Source organism: Bufo bufo, chromosome 2 (genome assembly GCF_905171765.1).
Source record: "Bufo bufo chromosome 2, aBufBuf1.1, whole genome shotgun sequence".
NCBI classification, from domain to species: domain Eukaryota; kingdom Metazoa; phylum Chordata; class Amphibia; order Anura; family Bufonidae; genus Bufo; species Bufo bufo.
In genome coordinates this window covers 603,057,980-603,081,356 of record NC_053390.1, presented here as the reverse complement: position 1 = coordinate 603,081,356, position 23,377 = coordinate 603,057,980, and the positions used below count along the sequence as shown (strand labels likewise).

General features: G+C 46.9%; 1 protein-coding gene and 2 non-coding genes across 4 annotated transcripts in view; 1 reads left to right on the top strand and 2 right to left on the bottom strand.

Annotated features, from left to right (window-relative positions):
- Positions 1-1,162: 1,162 nt before the first annotated feature.
- TRNAA-UGC lies at positions 1,163-1,234 on the bottom strand. Its single transcript has one exon. It is a non-coding gene; the product is annotated as a tRNA-Ala (tRNA).
- A 7,101-nt stretch (positions 1,235-8,335) lies between these two features.
- TRNAA-UGC lies at positions 8,336-8,407 on the bottom strand. The gene has a single exon. It is a non-coding gene; the product is annotated as a tRNA-Ala (tRNA).
- Positions 8,408-8,697: 290 nt separating this feature from the next.
- Positions 8,698-23,377, top strand: part of SEC24B (SEC24 homolog B, COPII coat complex component) — a 75,145-nt gene continuing 60,465 nt past the window's right edge. Inside the window, exons 1-4 of one of the 2 annotated variants that reach the window (XM_040418378.1) lie at positions 8,698-8,828; positions 11,084-11,737; positions 18,180-18,341; positions 21,677-21,781. In XM_040418378.1, coding sequence (XP_040274312.1) covers positions 8,792-8,828; positions 11,084-11,737; positions 18,180-18,341; positions 21,677-21,781 — 958 coding nt within the window. In that variant the 5' untranslated portion in view covers positions 8,698-8,791. The remainder of the gene's footprint in view (positions 8,829-11,083; positions 11,738-18,179; positions 18,342-21,676; positions 21,782-23,377) is intronic. The other variant, XM_040418379.1, reaches the window with a different exon arrangement.

Here is a 23,377-nt window from a genome sequence, read left to right as displayed (position 1 = left end):
TTCCTGTGAACGCGCGCGTCTGTGTGCGCGCGTTCACAGGAAATCTCGGCTCGCGCGAGATGACGCATATATGCGTGACTCTGCGCAGGGCTGCCACCTTCGGAACGCGAATCTGCGTTAGGCGGTCCGGAGGTGGTTAATGCCTCACGCAGTGCTGGCAGACGAAAACCAGGGAGTGGCGAATACAGAGGCCACACAGGGAGCGCTATATTCACCGTTCTCCACTCCTGCTGTACCAATGACCGCTTCCATTCTCTCATTAGTATTCGCCCCATAAGACGCACTGATATTTTTCCCTCACTTTTGGGGGGGGGGGGGGGGGGATTGTGTCTTGTGTAGCAGCAGGAATGGTTAACCAGTTATCGGTGACAGCTGCACTACCCATTGGGGATTTCTACGGCCCATGATGCTTCCTGCTCCCATCTCGAGGATTATGTGATTGCTGGGGAGGGCTCAGTGACTGCAGGAGCAGGGAATAGGGACCTGTGTTTAGCTCGGACAGTCCGGTTTCTAGACTCCTAGTCCTCCATCCAGCACAAGACCAGGACGGACGGTCACAAGTCACTGTCACACGACCCGGATCGAGCGCTCGGCGCACTGACGTCACATGCAGCGCTGCCTGCAGATTTGCGCCAGTCAATTCAGGCGCGGCGGGATTCGCTGAAAGTGGAAGACAGACTCTGAGGAGCGCTGCCTGATACAAGCGCAGCTGCGCTGAGCCAGTGAGGTAGTGGTAGCTTACTGGCATCTGAAAGTGAAAGGTGAAAGGGGGTACGGAAAAAAATAACTACTGTGAAGTGGGGACTGAAAGGGGTTAATAACTACTGTCAATGGGGGACTGCTGAAATTGTGAAGGGCCTTCCCGTTATGTCCCCCGGCTGCGATGGAGGGGGCGTGGCTTCGCGGAGGTGGGCGTGGTTGTCGGTTTGGGGGCGTGGTCGGTGAGGTATGGCTTTCTTGGGTGAAGCCAGTGGCCACCCTTTCACAGGTCCCCCCAAAAATGGCCGGAAATCCCTTTAGGGCCATTAGAATCCATTATGTACTACGAAATGATGCTTTACAGTCAGATACTTATTCAGTCTACTTCACCTTAGAAAAAAAAAATAGTGTAAAAATCGTGTGTAGATAATGAACAACAATATAAGAAAAGTCAGCAATAAAGTGGAGATGCCGGGGATTGAACCCGGGGCCTCATACATGCAAAGCATGCGCTCTACCACTGAGCTACATCCCCTACTTGGAGTCAAGTCCCTTCCAAACGTCTTCTGAGGTAGAGCCTCTCATCATCCCTTCTCACCGCCTCTCATAGCTGCTTACACGTCTTCCATGTTTTACAGGAGCACGAGGTGTGTGCAGCTTGTGTGTATAAACTGCCCTGTGTGAACACTACAACCGTGAGCATCTCAGACACAAGTACAATCACTGCTTGTTCAGCTGCGTCCTCTCGGAAAGTGTGAGAGGAAGTGACAGCCAGGATTAGTTGCTATGGGCAACCAGCGCCTTGATTACACGGCAGGTGCAAGTTGCCTTCTGTGCAGACCATCAGTACTCTGCCGGGAAGGCGTCTACTGGTCACGTGATGTGGTTACTGGCCCCTCCCACAAGTTGGTAAATGGTGGCGTTCATTGCCATCCCATCATTATGTGACGGACATCCCTGTGACTACAGGACGCTGTTTGTTTTCACATATCTTTCCCAAGGTCTCATGTGTGACATGGAGAGACGCTAGGCAGTACAGTTGCCAGGACAACCATCTGACACCTGCATGGGTCCAGTTAAGGTTCCATTCACACGTCCGCAACGTGTTTTGTGGATCCACAAAACATGGACAGCGGCGATGTGCGTTCCGCATTTTGCGGACCGCACATTGCCGTCACTAATAGAATATGCCTGTTCTTGTCCGCAATTGCGGACAAGAATAGGACGTGTTCTATTTTTTTCGGGAAAGGAATTGCGGACCCGGAAGTGCGGGTCCGCAATTCCGTGTCCGGGCAGCACATTGTGCGGCCCCATAGAAGCGAATGGGTCCGCAATTCCGTTCCGCAATTGCGGATGTGTGAATGGAGCCTTATTAGAATGGGACCTCTGACTCAGCAACCATACCTCCCAGCGTCTTCCACACCCTACATGTCAGATCTGGCAGGGGGGTATGTCTGGACAGCCCCTTTAACTTTGCATATTTCAATATCTAGGTGGCATGGGCGTAACCAGTAACATATGTCATGACCATTGGGGATCCGGTCTCCGCCACAGCCAGTGATTGGCTGCAGGCGATGTCAAACCGGATGTTTATATCGAGAGAGCATCGCAGGCCAGGAGCGGGGAGCCAGCAACTCATCTTCTCTTTATGGGTCTGATAAAGTCATAAAATTGCTTACACTCACCCTCCCAGACCACACCGATCCAGCGCCGTGGCTCCATCCCCAGGCAGCAGTCAGTGGTGTATTGTTGTGGCTGCTGTGGTATACGTAGGGTTGATGGTATTTCACCGGCCAAGCCAGTAATTTAGTGCCCCTGCCGGTAATTTTTTTCTACCGCCAATAATAATTGCTGGCATTTTCCTATATGGACTATTACTAATAAGCGCTTCCATTGTGGAGCGCTCATTAGTACAGCCTTTAACTCCCGCCTTCTCCACACAAAAAAGAACTCACCTCATCCATTTGATCACGCCGCTGTGAACACGCGCTGCTCAGGAAAGGACCTGCGAGATGTCATCACCCTGGAGCGCAGGTCCTGTCCTGACCTTCCAGTCAGCAGCGGCATGATCAAATGGATGAGGTGAGTTCTCTTTTTGCATAAGCAGAGACGGGGGCATTATTAATTTTGAGGGGCACTAATGGGGGCATTAGTAATTCTGGGGGGCACTAATGGGGCATTACTAATTACTATCACTGCTAATCGGGGCATTATTAATTCTGGGAAATACTAATGGGGTATTACTATTACTGGGGGCACTAATGGGGGCATTATTAATTCTGGGGGTGCTAATTGGGGGCATTATTCTGGTGGGCACTAATTGGGGCATTAATATTACTGAGAGGCACTAATGGGGGCATTATTAATTATGGGGGTCACTAATGGGGGCACAATTAATACTGGGAGCCACATTATGACATAGCGACTTAACACCCTGTGTTAAGCTAAGCCCTTACAACCACAGCAGCGTATGGCACATATAGGGCACCAGTTTCCTCTAATAAAAAAAAATAACGTGGACAACCCGATGGCTAATTGGTTTATATCTCATATATACAACATGACATCATCATACACCACTCAGTGTGACGTCATAGGCACAAGGTGTCCCAGGATACCGCCCATAGACTTTCCCATTAGATGCATTTTAAGTTTTTTTTTTTATAGCACATCATAAATGTTCGCTCGTCAGAACATCTGTACCTCATTCCAGCTCCACAGCCTTTTGTGATTAGTAGCTTCCATTAGGCCTCTTGCACACGACCATATGGCTTTATCAGTATTTTGCGGTCCGTTTTTTCACAGATCCGTTTTTTGTTTTAGTAGTGTTTCTGCTTTGCCGTTCCATTTTTCTGTTTGTGATCCGTTTTTTGCGGATTGCAAACGGAAACGGAAGCATACAATAATGTTTAACCACCTCCGGACCGCTGTACGCACAGACGCGTCCTGGAGGTGGTTGATTCATTCCTCCTGGACGCATATACGCGTCCTCTCGCGAGACGCGAGATTTCCTGTGAACGCGCGCACACAGGCGCGCGCGCTCACAGGAACGGAAGGTAAGAGAGTTGATCTCCAGCCTGCCAGCGGCGATCGTTCGCTGGCAGGCTGGAGATGTGTTTTTTTTAACCCCTAACAGGTATATTAGACGCTGTTTTGATAACAGCGTCTAATATACCTGCTACCTGGTCCTCTGGTGGTCCCATTTGTTTGGATCGACCACCAGAGGACACAGGTAGCTCAGTAAAGTCCCACCAAGCACCACTACACTACACTACACCCCCCCCCCGTCACTTATTAACCCCTTATTAGCCCCTGATCACCCCTGATCACCCCATATAGACTCCCTGATCACCCCCCTGTCATTGATTACCCCCCTGTCATTGATCAACCCCCTGTAAAGCTCCATTCAGATGTCCGCATGATTTTTACGGATCCACTGATAGATGGATCGGATCCGCAAAACGCATCCGGACGTCTGAATGAAGCCTTACAGGGGCATGATCAATGACTGTGGTTATCACCCCATATAGACTCCCTGATCACCCCCCTGTCATTGATCACCCCCCTGTCATTGATTACCCCCCTGTAAAGCTCCATTCAGACGTCCGCATGATTTTTACGGATCCACTGATAGATGGATCGGATCCGCAAAACGCATCCGGACGTCTGAATGAAGCCTTACAGGGGCATGATCAATGACTGTGGTGATCACCCCATATAGACTCCCTGATCACCCCCCTGTAAAGCTCCATTCAGATGTCCGCATGATTTTTACGGATCCACTGATAGATGGATCGGATCCGCAAAACGCATCCGGACGTCTGAATGAAGCCTTACAGGGGCATGATCAATGACTGTGGTTATCACCCCATATAGACTCCCTGATCACCCCCCTGTCATTGATCACCCCCCTGTCATTGATTACCCCCCTGTAAAGCTCCATTCAGACGTCCGCATGATTTTTACGGATCCACTGATAGATGGATCGGATCCGCAAAACGCATCCGGACGTCTGAATGAAGCCTTACAGGGGCATGATCAATGACTGTGGTGATCACCCCATATAGACTCCCTGATCACCCCCCTGTCATTGATTACCCCCCTGTCATTGATTACCCCCCTGTCATTGATCACCCCCCTGTAAAGCTCCATTCAGACGTCCGCATGATTTTTACGGATCCACTGATAGATGGATCGGATCCGCAAAACGCATCCGGACGTCTGAATGAAGCCTTACAGGGGCATGATCAATGACTGTGGTGATCACCCCATATAGACTCCCTGATCACCCCCCTGTCATTGATTACCCCCCTGTCATTGATCACCCCCCTGTAAAGCTCCATTCAGACGTCCGCATGATTTTTACGGATCCACTGATAGATGGATCGGATCCGCAAAACGCATCCGGACGTCTGAATGAAGCCTTACACGGGCGTGATCAATGACTGTGGTTATCACCCCATATAGACTCCCTGATCACCCCCCTGTCATTGATCACCACCCCTGTCATTGATCACCCCCCCTGTCATTGATCACCCCCCCTGTCATTGATCACCCCCCTGTCATTGATCACCCCCCTGTCATTGATCAACCCCCCTGTCATTGATCACCCCCCTGTAAGGCTCCATTCAGACATTTTTTTGGCCCAAGTTAGCGGAATTATTTTTTTTTTTTCTTACAAAGTCTCATATTCCACTAACTTGTGACAAAAAATTAAATCTCACATGAACTCACCATACCCCTCACGGAATCCAAATGCGTAAAATTTTTTAGACATTTATATTCCAGACTTCTTCTCACGCTTTAGGGCCCCTAGAATGCCAGGGCAGTATAAATACCCCACATGTGACCCCATTTCGGAAAGAAGACACCCCCAGGTATTCAGTGAGGGGCATATTGAGTCCATGAAAGATTGAAATTTTTGTCCCAAGTTAGCGGAACGGGAGACTTTGTGAGAAAAAAATCAAAAATATCAATTTCCGCTAACTTGTGCCTAAAAAAAAAAATTTCTATGAACTCGCCATGCCCCTCATTGAATACCTTGGGGTGTCTTCTTTCCAAAATGGGGTCACATGTGGGGTATTTATACTGCCCTGGCATTCTAGGGGCCCCAAAGCGTGAGAAGAAGTCTGGTATCCAAATGTCTAAAAATGCCCTCCTAAAAGGAATTTGGGCCCCTTTGCGCATCTAGGCTGCAAAAAAGTGTCACACATCTGGTATCGCCGTACTCAGGAGAAGTTGGGGAATGTGTTTTGGGGTGTCATTTTACATATACCCATGCTGGGTGAGATAAATATCTTGGTCAAATGCCAACTTTGTATAAAAAAATGGGAAAAGTTGTCTTTTGCCAAGATATTTCTCTCACCCAGCATGGGTATATGTAAAAAGACACCCCAAAACACATTCCCCAACTTCTCCCGAGTACGGAGATACCAGATGTGTGACACTTTTTTGCAGCCTAGGTGGGCAAAGGGGCCCATATTCCAAAGAGCACCTTTCGGATTTCACTGGTCATTTACCTACTTACCACACATTAGGGCCCCTGGAAAATGCCAGGGCAGTATAACTACCCCACAAGTGACCCCATTTTGGAAAGAAGACACCCCAAGGTATTCCGTGAGGGGCATGGCGAGTTCCTAGAATTTTTTATTTTTTGTCACAAGTTAGTGGAAAATGATGATTTTTTTTTTTTTTTTTTTTTTTTTCATACAAAGTCTCATATTCCACTAACTTGTGACAAAAAATAAAAACTTCCATGAACTCACTATGCCCATCAGCGAATACCTTGGGGTCTCTTCTTTCCAAAATGGGGTCACTTGTGGGGTAGTTATACTGCCCTGGCATTCTAGGGGCCCAAATGTGTGGTAAGGAGTTTGAAATCAAATTCTGTAAAAAATGACGAGTGAAATCCGAAAGGTGCTCTTTGGAATATGGGCCCCTTTGCCCACCTAGGCTGCAAAAAAGTGTCACACATCTGGTATCTCCGTATTCAGGAGAAGTTGGGGAATGTGTTTTGGGGTGTCTTTTTACATATACCCATGCTGGGTGAGAGAAATATCTTGGCAAAAGACAACTTTTCCCATTTTTTTATACAAAGTTGGCATTTGACCAAGATATTTATCTCACCCAGCATGGGTATATGTAAAATGACACCCCAAAACACATTCCCCACCTTCTCCTGAGTACGGAGATACCAGATGTGTGACACTTTTTTGCAGCCTAGGTGGGCAAAGGGGCCCATATTCCAAAGAGCACCTTTCGGATTTCACTCGTCATTTTTTACAGAATTTGATTTCAAACTCCTTACCACACATTTGGGCCCCTAAAATACCAGGGCATTATACCTACCCCACAAGTGACCCCATTTTGGAAAGAATAGACCCCAAGGTATTCGCTGATGGGCATAGTGAGTTCATGGAAGTTTTTATTTTTTGTCACAAGTTAGTGGAATATGAGACTTTGTAAGAAAAAAAAAAAAAAAAAAAAAATCATCATTTTCCGCTAACTTGTGACAAAAAATAAAAAGTTCTATGAACTCACTATGCCCATCAGCGAATACCTTAGGGTGTCTACTTTCAGAAATAGGGTCATTTGTGGGGTGTTTGTACTGTCTGGGCATTGTAGAACCTCAGGAAACATGACAGGTGCTCAGAAAGTCAGAGCTGCTTCAAAAAGCGGAAATTCACATTTTTGTACCATAGTTTGTAAACGCTATAACTTTTACCCAAACCATTTTTTTTTTACCCAAACATTTTTTTTTTATCAAAGACATGTAGAACAATAAATTTAGAGCAAAATTTATATATGGATGTCATTTTTTTTGCAAAATTTTACAACTGAAAGTGAAAAATGTCATTTTTTTGCAAAAAAATCGTTAAATTTCGATTAATAACAAAAAAAGTAAAAATGTCAGCAGCAATGAAATACCACCAAATGAAAGCTCTATTAGTGAGAAGAAAAGGAGGTAAAATTCATTTGGGTGGTAAGTTGCATGACCGAGCAATAAACGGTGAAAGTAGTGTAGGTCAGAAGTGTAAAAAGTGGCCTGGTCTTTCAGGGTGTTTAAGCACTGGGGGCTGAGGTGGTTAAACAGTAAGTACATAAAAAAAATTGGGCCGGACATAATTTTCAATAGATGGTTTCGCAAAAACGGAACGGATACGGAAGACATACGGATGCATTCCGTATCCGTTATGTTTTTTTTACAGCCCCATTGACTTGAATGGAGCCAAGGAACGCGATTTGCAGGCAATAATAGGACATATGGAGTACATTCCGTTTTTTATTTGCGGATCTGTTGAAATAAATGGTTCCGTATACGGAACGCAAAAAAACGGAACGTAAATGGGGAAAAAAATGCTTGTGGGCAAGAGGCCTTAGGCTATGGCTATAATTCAGGGGTAGGCAATCTCCGGCACTCTAGTTGTAGTGAAACTACAACTCTCAGAATTCATACTCTTCTCAGCACTCTCATAGAAATGAATAGAGCATGCTGAGGATTGTAGTTTCATAGCAGCTGGAGTGCCGAAGGTTGCTGACTCCTGCTAAAGATTATTCTCTCTTTAACATCTTACCCTGGAAATACTATGCACCCTCGTTTTTAGTAAAATTATATCATGGAAGAAAAAAAAAAGAGTGGAGATGCCGGGGATTGAACCCGGGGCCTCATACATGCAAAGCATGCGCTCTACCACTGAGCTACATCCCCTACCTGGTTCTGTCTGTGCTTTACTGCCTATCTATAGTAACAATCTGCGACCAGCCTGATGTACTTCATCATTTTATATTGTCTGTGTCATGTCTTATTTGCTGTATACTTGCTACATTAAATAACCGTCTAGCACGTTATTTATTCACAGCAGCACTGAACACAATTCCTCCAGCCGCCGGAGGGCACACATCCCTACTCTTGAGCGATGGTAACAGCCTAGAATGTATGGGCTCCCAAGAGCGATGGATCACGTGATGTCCTCGATCCTTACGAAGTGTCTGCTGGCTCCTCCCACAAGCCGGCGGTTGCGGTGGTGACGGGAGGGTCCTGCAGCCTTGGGCTGCTTTTAGTGACGCAACGTCAGCGCAAAGAGGAGAAGTCATGTCCGCTCCGGGGCCTCCAGCCGCCCAGCACAACGGTGAGAGGAGGGGGTGGATGGGTCGGGCACGGGGTGAGCGGTCGTTGCGGTACAGGCTCTGCTTCTGCGGAGGCCGGCGCTTTCTGCTGACATCACTGTTTGCTGCCTGCTGATAATACGAGGCCGGGGCAGCAGCCGTGTGCCCTGTGTGTGCCCACACATACGTGGCAGTCCGTCCAGCCTGCTGCTGGGTAGCCCTGTGTGGGTCAGAGCCATGGTGATGCCTGGAGGACCCACAACTAATGCTCCATGTCAGGCGGTTTGAGAAGTTTCTGACGGTGTCAACATTGTCCCCCAAGTCCTGGTGGAACTGTTCTGGTCCCAAAGCTTCCAGAATCACCAGTGTATGTGGGGACATCCTGGTGACAGATGTCAGAGGGGAAGGACCTGATCCTTTGTTCCCTTGTGAGGTCAGCTGCCTCCAGAGGTTTGTGACAGCGGCTTCCTCCTGTGTGACAGCGGCTTCCTCCTGTGTGACAGCGGCTTCCTCCTGTGTGACAGCGGCTTCCTCCTGTGTGACAGCGGCTTCCTCCTGTGTGACAGCGGCTTCCTCCTGTGTGACAGCGGCTTCCTCCTGTGTGACAGCGGCTTCCTCCTGTGTGACAGCGGCTTCCTCCTGTGTGACAGCGGCTTCCTCCTGACCTGTTCACCCTTCCCTTCCTACTACCATTCTTTATCAGCCTAACCAGGGATGCTCAACCTGCGGCCCTCCAGCTGTTGTAAAACTACAACTCCCACCATGACCTTCTGTAGGCTGATAGCTATAGGCTGTACTGGAATGATGGGAGTTGTAGTTTTGCAACAGCTGGAGGGCCGCAGGTTGAGCGTGCCTGGTCTGAGGCTAAGTTCACATCTGCACCGTTATCTCCATTGCAGATTCCATCCAAAAACTCCTGGACTGTTGCATCCAGTAAGGGAAACCCGATGGGCCCCCCTTATAGTCAGTGGGATCTGTCTGGTGCCATTAGGTGTGGGACAGAGCACTTGCATTATTTTCATTGTTCTGTACCTGCTAGTGTAAAAAAACCTTCAGAAGGCGGGTCCTCAGGTTTTGGTGAGAAGCCTGCGACTATCTGTCCAGAAGAAGAGGGCCCAAGGGAAGCTGCACAGCTGGGGTGCCATGGACCGCACGCTCCTGGGTGTATATTTCCTAGATACATGCATTTCTCCCTAGTGGGAGGACAGGATACGACATCAATATCTGATCAGTGGGGGTCCATCTTCTGGCACCCCCTACCAGCAGCTGTCTACCGCAGCCTACCAAGCACAGCGCCATGTATTGTACAGTGGCTGTGTTTGGTATTGCATCACAGGACCTTTCACTTGAAATGTCCTGAACCGCACACAGGCCACGTGACTGATGACGTGACGTCACTGGCCTAGGAACAGGCCACAGCGCTAACTGGAGTGCAGCTGATTGGCATGACTTCTGGGAGTTGGACCCCCACCCGAGGACAAATTGTTAATATTTTATGCCCAAAAATGACTTAATAAAGTTTTGGGAAAAAAAAAAAAAAAATATATATATATATATATATATATATATAATATATATATATAAATTTTTTTTTTTATAAAAAGTTTACTTATAACATCAAAAAATATAAAAAATAAATATGACTGGAATTGTTTCTGAAAATATCCCCAAAAAAGCTCCTAGTGGCAGAATTTTTTTTTTTTTTGTCACATCGCCTTCTGACAAAAATAGAATAAGAACTTATCAAAAAGTTGTGTGTCCTTAAAATATATTTAAAAAATAAAAGCTTCCACAGGAAAATAAAAAAAATACAGTAATGGTAGTCAGAATGTCAGTAAGACTACATACAGTTTAAAAAAATATATAAATAAAACAGCTTTGGTTAAACGGTCAGTTTTTCACTGATGCCTTTCTGAAAAACGGTCCCCTTCAATTGTATTGGGGCTGTCAGGCCGGGAAACAGACCAAGTAGGACTCTGACTGCCTGTGTTGATGGTCGTGACTACACCCATAGACTGTCATTGTTCTGGAAATGGCCATCGCACAGCCACTTCTCACTCTCGTGTGGATGTAGCCTAATGGTTCAGTATGACGACACATGGACCGCACTTCACGGTTGAAACTTGTACGAGCTCTGAGGCCTCATTCACATGAGTGATACAAAATGTGTCAGGTTGCGTTCTTTTATTTTTTTTGTTGACTGTGGGACAAAAGCATGATGTGAACAGCCCCCTAGTGACAGCCGGGTGTAATAATGTTGTGTTTTTTTGTATTCCAGGCCCAGCGCAGCCTCGGCCTCCTCATGGCTACAGGCTTTATCCATCAGCCGTCAGCGCTCCTCCAGCGTTCTGCTCCCAAGTGCCGAGTAAAGTTACTCCTTCCCACACGGACCACCAGTATGAGTTTGATTATCACTCGATAAACTATGCAGCCCCACCATTACCACAGAACCCTAATATTCCACCTCTCCCGACCAATCATTTGCATTCAAACCAAGGTCCCCACCAGTTCAGTCATGGACGTTCTCAAAGTGATCACGTTCCAGCATCCCAGCATCAAACCGTAGCTCCCCCTGTACGACCATATCCGCCATTTACTGGTGACTACAGTTATTCTGCCACCTCATCCTTACCTCCTCAGGGATTAGCCAGTCATTCCAGCCACTATTCTGCACCTCTGATGTCTGGTCATATGTATCAAGGCGCACCATACTCCTCCATGCCTGCAAGCAGTCAGTACGGACATGGGACATCTGCCTATGGCACTAACAATGCACAGAGACTGCCGACTGCTCCTCCTCACTTGCTTCATCAAGATTTGCGCAGCTTAAGTGCGCCGCCTGTCCCAGTCGCTGGTCCACAAAGAGCTCATGATGGCCTTGGGCAGAACCAAGCCGTACCCTTGGCTACACACCATCAACAACCCAGTGCAGGTAAGATTATGTCCTTATGCCGCTTTGATATTGCCTCAAACATGTAATCTATGTGTGGCCCTTTGGACCCCAGCATTGTGGAGGCATCTCCTCTCTACCTGCTTTATTGTGAAGGGTTCCAAAAACCATGGAAAAATATATATGCCCCACATTATGGCCTTCTAATGCAACCTTAGGGCTGATGTGCACAACTACTGCTCAGAACAACCTCCGAGCTCTATGGATTCTCAATACGGTACCCTCAGCCTGCCTCCACCATAGAAAGAATCATACTTACCTGCTCCCCACCGCTTCCGTCTTGTACACTAGCTCCCGCATGTCCATCTTCCAATCTGCAGCCAACCACTGGCTTCATCGGTTGGCTCCAGCAAGATGGACATGCTGGACTGAAGCAACAGGGAGCAGGTAAGTAATTCTTTCCGTAGCAGAGACGGGCTACGTGCTTCACTGAAAAGTTATTTCTTCTCAGATACAACCTCTTTAGAGGGGTTTTCCCATCTGGACCTTGAAGGCATATCTCTAGGACCTGCTCCTATCTCAAGAATATGGCTTTAGCTGGCCATGCATGGTCAGCTCCCTCCAGTCACCACTATGGTGCTCTCCGCTATTTGTGGAAGTCCCACAGCAGTGAATGGAGATGACTATACATGCATGGTTCCCGGTGGCGCGCAACAGGGCTGGCACTTCGGATGTGGTTCCCAGAGTTGGGACCCACACTTAGGCTACTTTCACACCAGCGTTTGTGCTTAATCCGTCATAATAATAATACGACCGTCTGCATCCGTTATGAATGGATCCGGTTGTATTATCTTTAACATAGCCATGACGGATCCGTCTCTAAAACCATTGTAAGTCAACAGAGGACGGATCCGTTTTCTTTTGTGTCCGAGAAAACGGATCCACCACCGTTGACTGACATTGTGTGTCAGGACGGATCCGTCTTGCTCCGCACCACACCACACCACGGACAGAAAAACACTGCTTGCTGCATTATTCTGTCCGCGATGGGGAGGCAACCAAATGGAATGGAATGGAACGCATTCTGGTGCATTCCGTTTTGTTCAGTTTTGTCCCCGTTGAGAGTAAATGGGGGCAACACAGAAGCGTTTTCCCCCGCTAGTGAGATGCTATGACGGATCTCCGTAGTGGAAAGGGAAAGCGCAGATGTGAATGTAGCCTTATTAGACACATGATGATAAATGTATGGCCTGATGATCGGCTGATCAATTGCCAGTTACGTTACCTGTTTTGTATTTTTATACTGAACATGCCTGATCATGACTTGGCCAAACCTGCTCTTGTATGCGTGGCCAGCTTTTCTCAAGAATTGGGAGTGGTGTGAACGTTTCATACCTTAGAAATCATGAAGCTCTTTGCCTTGTTGTGGGAACAATTTAACATTGATAAAATACCATGTGGGCTTCCAGTCAGCCTTGGGGGAGGATCTGATGGCATTTACAAAAGGCAGAAGTGGTCCATCTGCTGAACAGGCGAGATAATGAATGTAGAACATCCTGTCACCAAGCCACGAAAAGCATTGAAAGGACTCACTACTGTACTGTAATAATTTATAAAGGCAGAATATAGGGGAAATGTCTCCTGCTACATGCCTAGGAAGAAAACATACTTTCTTGTTCGTATCATTGGGGGACACAGGCTTGACCATGGGTGTAGCTGTTGCCGCTAGGAGGCGGACAATAAGCACAAAAAAAAGTGTAAGCGCCTCCCCTTCAGCTATACCTTTGCGGTGTACGGAGGGGACTTGCAGTGTACGGCCGTGGTGATCCGAATGCTGGAGGGATGCAGAGGTTTTTATCTGAACCTCTGGGCCTCCTTTGCTTCTAGAGAACGGGAAGGAGCAGGGGGTTTGGGAGACGGATTCCCTGTTTGTGATTCCGGAAGGGCCGAGACGAGGGCTGTCAGCGTCACAGACTTCCATTTCCCGATGGATTTGTTTGTCCATTGTGGAAACGTACCGCGTTAAGGACCGGGCCCCGGACTCATTCGGCTCAGGCAGTGGGGGCCTCTTGGGCGGTGCCTCACGGGGCTTTGGCCCTTCAGGTATGCAAGGCGGCTACCTGGTTGTCTTTGCACACCTTTACCAAGTTTTACAGGGTGCACACCTTCTCGTCTGCTGATGCGTCTCTGTAATTTTGCAGACGGCGGTTCTCTGATTGGCAGGAGGGTTCTTTACTATGCCCACCCCGGGGGCTGCTCTGTAACGTCCCATGGTCAAGCCTGTGTCCCCCAATGAGACGGATGAGAAAACTAGATTTTTATAGTTACCGTAAAATCTTTTTCTCTTCCGTTCTTTGGGGCACACAGCTCCCACCCTTTCTTTATGGGCCTCTTTAGGCCTGTGTGGTGCTGGGTTATTACATACTTAGTTTTTTTGGTTTTTGCTCCTCCTACTGCTTTTGCACTAACTGATTAGTCCCTGTAGGAAGGGTATAGCTGAAGGGAGAAGCTCACACTTTTTTTTTTTGCGCTTAGTGTCCGCCTCCTAGCGGCAACAGCTATACCCATGGTCAAGCCTGTGTCCCCCAATGAACGGAAGAGAAACAGATTTTACGGTTAGTACAAAAATCTAGTTTTAATTGTAAAGGGGTTGAAGACATGCCCTATTAGGTCATATGGCTGTCATTTGGGAGATGCGGGGGTTCCCTGCCCAGGATTCCCCTTTGAGCCACTCTGGAAATGGCTCCTGTCCTGGTGTACCTGAGCTATCCCTTTATTAATCTGAATGGCCTCTATGTAAAACTACATTTCCCTTGGCCCAATCAGCTGTTTGCCTGGTGGGGAGCTGAAGGGCCACATTGTGAAGAGTTTTTCCACCACAGTGCCACAAATAGTGATTGTACAAACTTGGCAACCGCACTTTTTAGACCTCGTGCACACGACCATATTTTGTATCTGTGTCCGATCTGCATTTTTTTTGCAGATTGCACGCGGACACGTTCATTTCTATCGGTCCCCATACGAACCGCATACGGATGGCACCCGTGTGCCATCTGCATTTGTGTGTCCGTTCTTCAAAATGATAGAACATGTCTTTATTCTTGGCCCGACCACGGACACATTGAAGTCATTGGGTCCACAGAAAAAAACGGAAGCCACAATGACCAGTTTTCATCTGCTGATTCTGCTTCTTATCTGCTGTGAATTTTGCTGTTGTGAACCTAGCCTAACAGAAGGTCATGGTTTCATGGTACAACAGGTGTGAGCTTGCGTGTGCAGGTGCCTTATGTAGGTTACATTCCCCAAAGAAATGACTAAGAGCGAGAGCATCAGCTGCTAGTGCTTACGGACGGAGAGCAGGTTATATAAACGATCTGTTATCCATTCTACACCACCAGAGAATTTTCACTCAATACATACCATCTAATCTTCAAAATGTGTTATCGTGACCCAAGTAAATGCTGCTGCCCTAATGATAAGGGTCCCATTATCGGGGAAATGGGCAAACGTTCCATGATGTCTTTATGGTGGTCAGTTGAATGGTCAAGAGGCTCCCTAAAAAAAAAAAAAAAAACACACAAGGGGTAATGCCCAAAGGGGACCCTGTCACCACATTTGCCATATGCAACTAATGATTCGGTGTTGTGGGTCACAGAAAATCATTGCTGTGTCTGTTAAAACTGTCAGTTTAGACATTTTGTTGTACCTTTTTCATGTGTACATCTGGGTCATGGACCCATCGTGGAGGTCCAGCTCCTTGGCACCTCTGCTGATGAGCTGTGTGAAGGGGCTACGTGTCTCTGGAGATTGCAGTTATATGCTTGTTATGGCGCCCCTTGTTGATTCCCTGGTGGTCGCACATGCTCAGTTGCTCTGACAAACTAACTGGATCCTCTTGTACATTGGGAGCAAAGTGATTTCTGCAAAGGGTAAGCACAGTGAATAAGGATCCATGGGCTAGAAGTGTCTTCTCACCGTCCTGGAAACCGGCTTAGATGGATGTTCTGAAAGGGAGGAAAAAACATCGGGGGTGCCATAACAGGTATGTAACAGCAATAGCCAGACAATGGAGAATTATTATTTTTTTTTTTTTAAGGGGCTGTCCCGTAAAGACTAAGTGTCTAATCGGCAGGGGCCCAACCACTATGGTCCCTGCCGATTACGGGAAGGGGGCATTTGAATGCAGTTGTGGTCACATATACGTACTGAGGCTAAATTCAGCTCTGTGGGGCTGCCAATCAGTCCTGTAGAAGTGAATGAGGCGCGGACATACATGCATCTCTACCCCTTCATTCAAACAGGGGGCATGAGCCCCAGATCTCAAGTTGTCTTAATGGGACAACCCCTTTAACAATTTTAGTTGGAAATATATTATGTTATGTCTTGCCTGGTCTTACAATAAATTAAGTTAATTTTAGGATAATCCCTTTTAAGCCGTTGGTTGGAACCTCTGGAGGATATTGAGTTGGTGCAGCTGCAACCACAAGCGCAGGGCATGTTGGGTCGTTTGACCCGATTTGAAGAGCTTTCTTCAGGGTTTCCTTGTCACACCTCCCGACACGTCTATTTTCTGTAATACTTGTTCTCCCTATGAAATGACAATTCTGGCACATCTGCGTGCAGAAAATCTGCAGTGGACCCACCACATGGGGTATGTCCACACGAGACGTATATTCTGCAGATTTGCCAGAGTAAATTGACCTGAGGGTGGAATATGAATCTGCAGTGTGCCAACCTATGCTGCAAATTTCACCCTTTACAATGCGCAGACTAAAATCTGCCGGATGTGGCAATGCCCGTATTCTTCCTGCATATTTATGAATCGAAAAGTGTGCATTACCAGTCCCCTTGTCAAACAGCGGTTCTTCTACTGGTCCTGACAGATGTTGACAGCCTAGGTGACAGATGTTGTGTCGATGGTAAGCATTAGCTGCTGAACCAGCAGTGCCTGCGTAAGCCGCAGTGGATTACATCTTCTAAATGAGCACAAGTGGATCACGGTCTGAATCCGAGCACTTCACAAGTACTGGGGTAAAACATGGAGGCTGATGACAAGGAGGGAAAATACATCTGCCAAACTAAAGAAAATTGCAGGAAAACTGTTAAAGGATTTATCCCATGATTATTGTAAAAATATGTAAGTCAGACATCATCTAGAACATGACAATCTCTTTCTAACACAGCTAGAACCAGCGCTGTACCTCACATGGATCCAGAGATCTCCCCATTCATTGCTCTGCTAGATTTACATCAAACTGACAGCTCAAGGGGAGTGTCTTTTCTGCTGCAGCCAAGGGGGCGTGTCCAGGCTCTTCCTATCACAGCTCAGGAGGCAGCTGAGCATGTGCGGCCTTCTCAGTGAGCAGGACAAAGAAAAAAAACAGCGGGTGGCGCTACACAGATACATTTTATTGAATAACTCAGTGGCTATGCTAAATTTTTTATTAAATGCAATTACAAAAGTACCGTATTTTTTGCCCTATAAGATGCACCTAGGTTTTAGAGGAGGACAATAAGAAAAAAAATGCCCATTATACCTCAGATCAGCAATCAGACCCCCAATATTAATCAGACTTCAGCTCACGGCCCTAATCAGACCCCCAATGTTAATAAGACTCCAATCAGACCTCAGATCAGAGCCCAATATAAAGAAGACCCCCCCCCCCCCCATTCAGACTTCAGATGAGAACCCATGCCTCATATCAGCCCCCGGCCATGTTTGATTAGCCCCAGGCCTCAGATCACAAAATAAATAAAGCACTTACCTCTCCTGCTCCTGGACGTGGCCGATCCTCACTGCCTGCGCTCTGTCTTCCTCCTCCGTCGGCTGTGCTGTGAACCAGCGCGCACAGCGTTAGTCACAGAGCGCCCTCACGCTGTGAGCAGCCACTGCACAGCCGAGTACCAGGAAGCGGTGAGTACAGAGCTTCTATAATGGAAGTGCTTATTAGTATTCACCCCATAAGACGCAGGGGCATTTTTCGCCCACTTTGGGGTAAAAAAAAGTTTGTCTTTTGGGGCAAAAATCCAGGTGCTGTAAAATATTTTTCGAAAGTCGGCCCCTTTAACATTTGAACATGGCTTAAAAGGGTTGGCCTACAAACATTTATCACGTGTTCATGAGATGGGTGATAAATGTATGATCGCTGGGGGTCTGACCATGATAAGGGGGGGGGGGGGTCAAGTATGCGCCGTTCCCATAGTAACTTAGTTACATTGTTTGTTAGGGCAGAAAAAAGACATCTCAGGGCTCCAGATGGCGACCAAAATGGTCACCAATGCGACTTAGAATTTACAAATAGCGACAAGACTTTTTAGTCTTGCCGCCATTTGCGACTAGACCTGCAGCTCTGCAGTTGAATACAGCGGCGGGGCAGAGGAGTTGATAGGAGATGAAATGGCTATCATATTTCGGGTTTTGAAGACTCTAATGTGTTTTTTTTTTTTTTTTTTTTTTTTTTTTTTTTTTTTTTTTCCCCCTCAGGGTCACCTGCATTTGCAGGACAGACATCAGATATAGGACGACCTAGTCCAGCTGTATCCGCTTCTAACTCAGTTGCAACCTATCCCCCTTCTGGAAACCAGTCTTCGGGGTCCCCGTCTCCGCTGGCTTCTGCGCATAAACCTCAACCGTCCGTACAGCAAGGTAACCTTCCTAACAAACGCAAAAGGATTTTTAGTAGTGTTGAGCGAACTTGTGTTTTAAGTTCTGCGTCCAAAGTTCGGGTTATCGAAGAATCCCGTTATGGATTCCGCTGCCACGGACCATAGCAGAATTTGGAATCCATAACGGGATTCTTCGATAACCCGAACTTTGGACGCAGAACTTAAAACACAAGTTCGCTCAACACTAATTTTTAGGTGTAACTGAGGCTTGGAGATTGCAAAATGTAGAGCCTGCTGTGCACATAGCTATGACCATTGCCAGATCATTCTGTAAACCCTTTAATACAAATATTGTTACACTGTGGAAAATAGTCCCCGTGTAGAATTGTTGAGAAAAGTTAAAGGGGTTTTCTGAGAATTTTTTTATTTTATTTTCTGATTACAGATTTTTTTAAATTCTATTTCCTGAACATGATTATGGGGCGGCCATCTTGCCTGAGTTCTTCTTAACAGCGTTTAGAAAGCGTTAAGAAAATTACTTTACGGCAGCCCCATGGGCTGTAGACACAATGGTCAGGAGAGGACCTCATTGACTTCTGTGGGAGTTTTCTAGACCTGTTCTGTGACCTGTGCAGAGGTCAGGAGGGAGAAGATAAGCTGTGATATCACCTATTGTAAATGGTGGATCCTGTCTTAAGGCTGTATTACAGAGCTGGATGTAGCAGACGATTGTCAGGAGGAAAGCATTCCCTCCCAGCAATCGCCTGCTCACTAGCGGAGGAGACTGCTGCTATTACATGCAGCGGTCTCCTCCACAGTGTGGGGAGGAGCGATCGCTATGGCATCACTCATCCCCATACTGTATAGTGGTATGCTGGCGGCAGATCATTATTAGACACCACAATATGCCACCTGCAAACAATCGGGCAGTGTAATACAGGCTTTATCTGTCATTCTAATCCTGCCTGTAATGGTATTACCTCTGTGTATAGATAAGCAGTTAACTGCAGTAAAGTCATCTGTACAGACCAAGAAGTGGTGCCTGTTATTAGGCTTAGTGGCCATTGTGAAAACTGCAGGATTGTATGGATAAAAATGGAAAAAAATAACATTAAAAAGTCTTTAAAAATATGTTAAACATAAAAACACGATTTAAAGAATAGGTCATTTTCTGATGACACATTTTCTTTAACTGATGACCTATGCTTTAGTTAGGCCATCAATAGCTGATCAGTGGGGGGTCTGACACCCGGGACCCCCGCCAATCAGCTGTTTGAGAAGGCACCAATTCTCGCAGTAGCGCCACGGCTTTCTCTAAGCTCGCTAAGCACAGTGCCATCCATTGTATAGCGGCTGTGCTTGGTATCACAGCTCAGCCCCATTCACTTCGGTGGGTCTGAGCTGCGCCTTGGCTGTGTGACGATGAACAAAACGTAATATGACCTAGGCAAAGCTGCGGGAAAATCAGCTGATTGGCGGGGGTCCTGGGTGTTGGATCCCCACGATCGGATCCCAGAGGTGGCAATATTTCCCCCAATGACTGAGGTGAGACAACTCCTTTATAGAGGTTGTGCAGGCAATATATTAGGATAGGTCATCAATATCTGATCAGCGGGGGCCCAACACCTGGCAACCCTGCCGATCAGCTGTTTGAAGAGGAGGCGGCGCTCCATGCTCCTCCTTGCAGTGTAATCAGCTTTAATATCTCGGAAAACCCCTTTAATGGAACAGCAGCATTGTACACGTTAATTTCCATCTAGATGCAAAAAAAATGCTGGCAAATACTGTATGTGTGGATAGGGAGATATCGGTGTGCTTGAAGAGAACAAATCGATAACTCCGTTCTTCCTGGAAAGACACATTTGATTCTTCTTATTCCTGTGCCTTCTATTACCCTTATGCGGATCTAATTTAATATTGATAGCCCAAGTTATGGGAGCGTGTTACTTATGAATGCTGAATGGTGTCCTGCATGCACTGCTCTCTCTGACTAGATCTATGCATGCTTGTGACCAGTCTTTATTAAAGTGGCAGTGCTAACGCCGAAAACCCAGCTGTTTCCTGGAGTGTAGGCGCGCCCCACTGATCATGGAATCCATATCTGTCTTCTGGCTATCCACTTCTGAAGCCTGGCTGCGGTTGTGACCAGCCTTGGAGCTGAATGTACAAGCAGGCTAGATCCTCCAGTTGGTGGGGACCATGTAGGTAGGATGGCTGCCTCCACTTCTGGAAGTAGCTGGAGTTTCTACTTTTTGTCCAGGGTATCCCTTTTAGGACTAATTGATATGAAGACAATGTATATATTTAATTTAGTGTTTTTTTTTTTTTTGTTTTTTTTTAAGGGAATTGCATAGATACATAGCTGTGGATCACCTGATTAACATTCTGTTTTTCTTTTTCTTAGTTCTAGAGTTATACTTTTTCTTAGTATGTCAAATTTGGTGCAATGCTGGTGTCACCATTGGTCTTGTTTCACCCAAGCTCTACTCATTTCTGCGGCATGCTTTGATTGACAGGGCCAGGCAGTAGCAATGTAGTGTGTAAGGTGTTGACCACAGAAATGCTTGGGTACAACAAGAGCAATGGTGACATCCTCATAGCACTAGAGGCCTAATAAATCAGCTGTTTGAAGAAGAGGCTTCGCCTGATTACACTGCCCATGTCTCGGCGGTGGACTTGAATGGAGCGAGTACTTGTAATTGCACTGCGCTGCCTCTGCTATGGAGGAGCATGGAGCGCTGTCTCCTCTTCAAACAGCTGATCGGCAGGGTTGCCTCAGTCATTTGGGGCATATTGCCACCTCTGGGACCCGCACCTATCTTTAGAACGGAGCCCGTAAAGTGGAGGGTGCACCGTGCATTCGTGGCCACCCTCCATTCATTCCTATGGGAGCGCATGGAAGTCAATGAAGCGATGGCTGCGCTTCCAATTCATTTCAATGGGCCTGCCGAAAATAGCCGAGCTTACCACTTGGCTATTTTCGGCGCTCCCTTAGGAATTGATGGAAGGCGGATACGCATAGGTGGTGTACCCTCCTTTATTTGCAGGCTCTGTCCTAAAGGTAAGTGTGGGTCCCATGACTCCCACCCCTATCAGACATTGGAGGTATATCCTAGCGATATGCCCCCTATGTCTGACGTGAGACAACCCCTTTAATTTATCATTTTACACCATTCTGAGCCTTTAAAAAATACAATAAAATGTACTTGGTCAGGCAACCCGTTTTAATTGTGGCATCGGGGTGCTCCAGTCACACTGCTGCATGGTTTTGAATGTCATCTTAAAGTCCTGACTTGTGTGAGCCTTCTGTCCTTTACACAGGATGGGGTGATTTCTTGTCTTTCTGACTTTTCTTGTGCTTTCTATGATTTACAGGCATGCAGTATGATGGATATGTCAATAATCAAGCTAACTTTGCACCGACTCCCTTGTCATCCAGCTCAGATGATGAGGAAGAGGAGGAGGATGATGAGGAAGCAGGTCTGCTTTAGCTTTTTACAATCCTAATCATTAACGTGGCATGGCTGTGTCTGACATACTGCAGTGTTATTGGGGCTGAAGTTCAAGGGAATCTCAGGAGCCTGTGATATCTTCTTACCTATTCTACTGGATGTTGGCATGATGGTGCTAGCAGGCTAACCATAGCTGGCATTTTATACACTTTATACGCTATTGTTTGTATCCACCATTACAAGACTTCCCCACCACCTTGAATAACGATGGAATTTATTTGGCAGAAATCCCAATTTGCCAAGTCTTAGTCTAGAAAAATCCAGTATGGATGCCATTGCATCTCCAAGAGGAGGTTGATCCCCCTAGCTTTTCCTGACTTCTATGCTTAAAGTCTATGGTGGTTCAAGTTCCATAAGGCCCCCCACATATGTCTGAGCCCCTCACAGAGGTTGTACTTACCTCGCTCCCCAGCACTCGTGTCACTGCTGACGCCGGCACGACCGCTGCTGCGTCTCCTCGCCGCGTAGATTAAAACATCTGGCTACGGGGGGGCAGCCAATAACAGGCCGCGACGGGAACGAGCCTCCCTAGCATCACCGGCTGAGCTGGTCCGATAAGCGACGCTGGTGCCGGGGAGCGAGGTAAGCAGCATCTGTGTGAGGGGCCTGGGCATATGGAGGGGCATTATACAACTTGGATAACCCATTTTAAGCATAACTGTTACATGGTCTTTTATCATATGCAATTATATTTCGATATTTAGAAGCAAGGCTTATTTCTTTTTATCACAAAGCTGGGTGACCATGTGGCTGCTATTACCGCTCCCTGGAGTTCTTAGCAGCCAATCTTTCACTGCATAAGGCAACATGTACACGACCGTTGTGTGTTTTGCGGTTCGCAAATCGCGGATCTGCAAAACACGGATGGCCTCCGTGTGCGTTCCGCAATATGTGGATCGGCACGGACAGCCATTGATATAACTGCCTATTCTTGTCCGCAATGCGCGGACAAGAATAGGACGGGTTATATTTTTTTTTTGCGGACCACGGAACAGAGCAACGGATGTGGACAGCACACAGAGTGCTTGTAGAAAGAGTAGAGGGCCACAGCAGCATATCCAAAAAATTCTTCTTTATTGATCAATTACCGCATGACACGGCATAAAAAGTAGCAGCAACGTTTCGGCTAAGGTTAGCCTTTGTCAAGCTTGACAAAGGCTAACCTTAGCCGAAACGTTGCTGCTACTTTTTATGCCGTGTCATGCGGTAATTGATCAATAAAGAATAATTTTTTGGATATGCTGCTGTGGCCCTCTACTCTTTCTACACGTTCTTTGGATCACTCTGGATCTGTGGTCCCTTGCCCAGCTGCTGCATGACCTCCATTACCGCTCTACACTAGCCGTTTGATGTGCTGCTTCTGAACAACCTTTCTTTCAGCACACAGAGTGCTGTCCGCATCTTTTGCTGCCCCATTGAAGTGAAAGGGTCCACATCCGAGCCGCCAAAACTGTGGCTCTGATGCGGAACAAAACAACGGCTGTGTGCGTGAGGCCTAAGGCTACTTTCACATTAGCAGTGTCCGGCAGAGCCTACTGGATCCGTACTAACGCTAGCCTGTGTG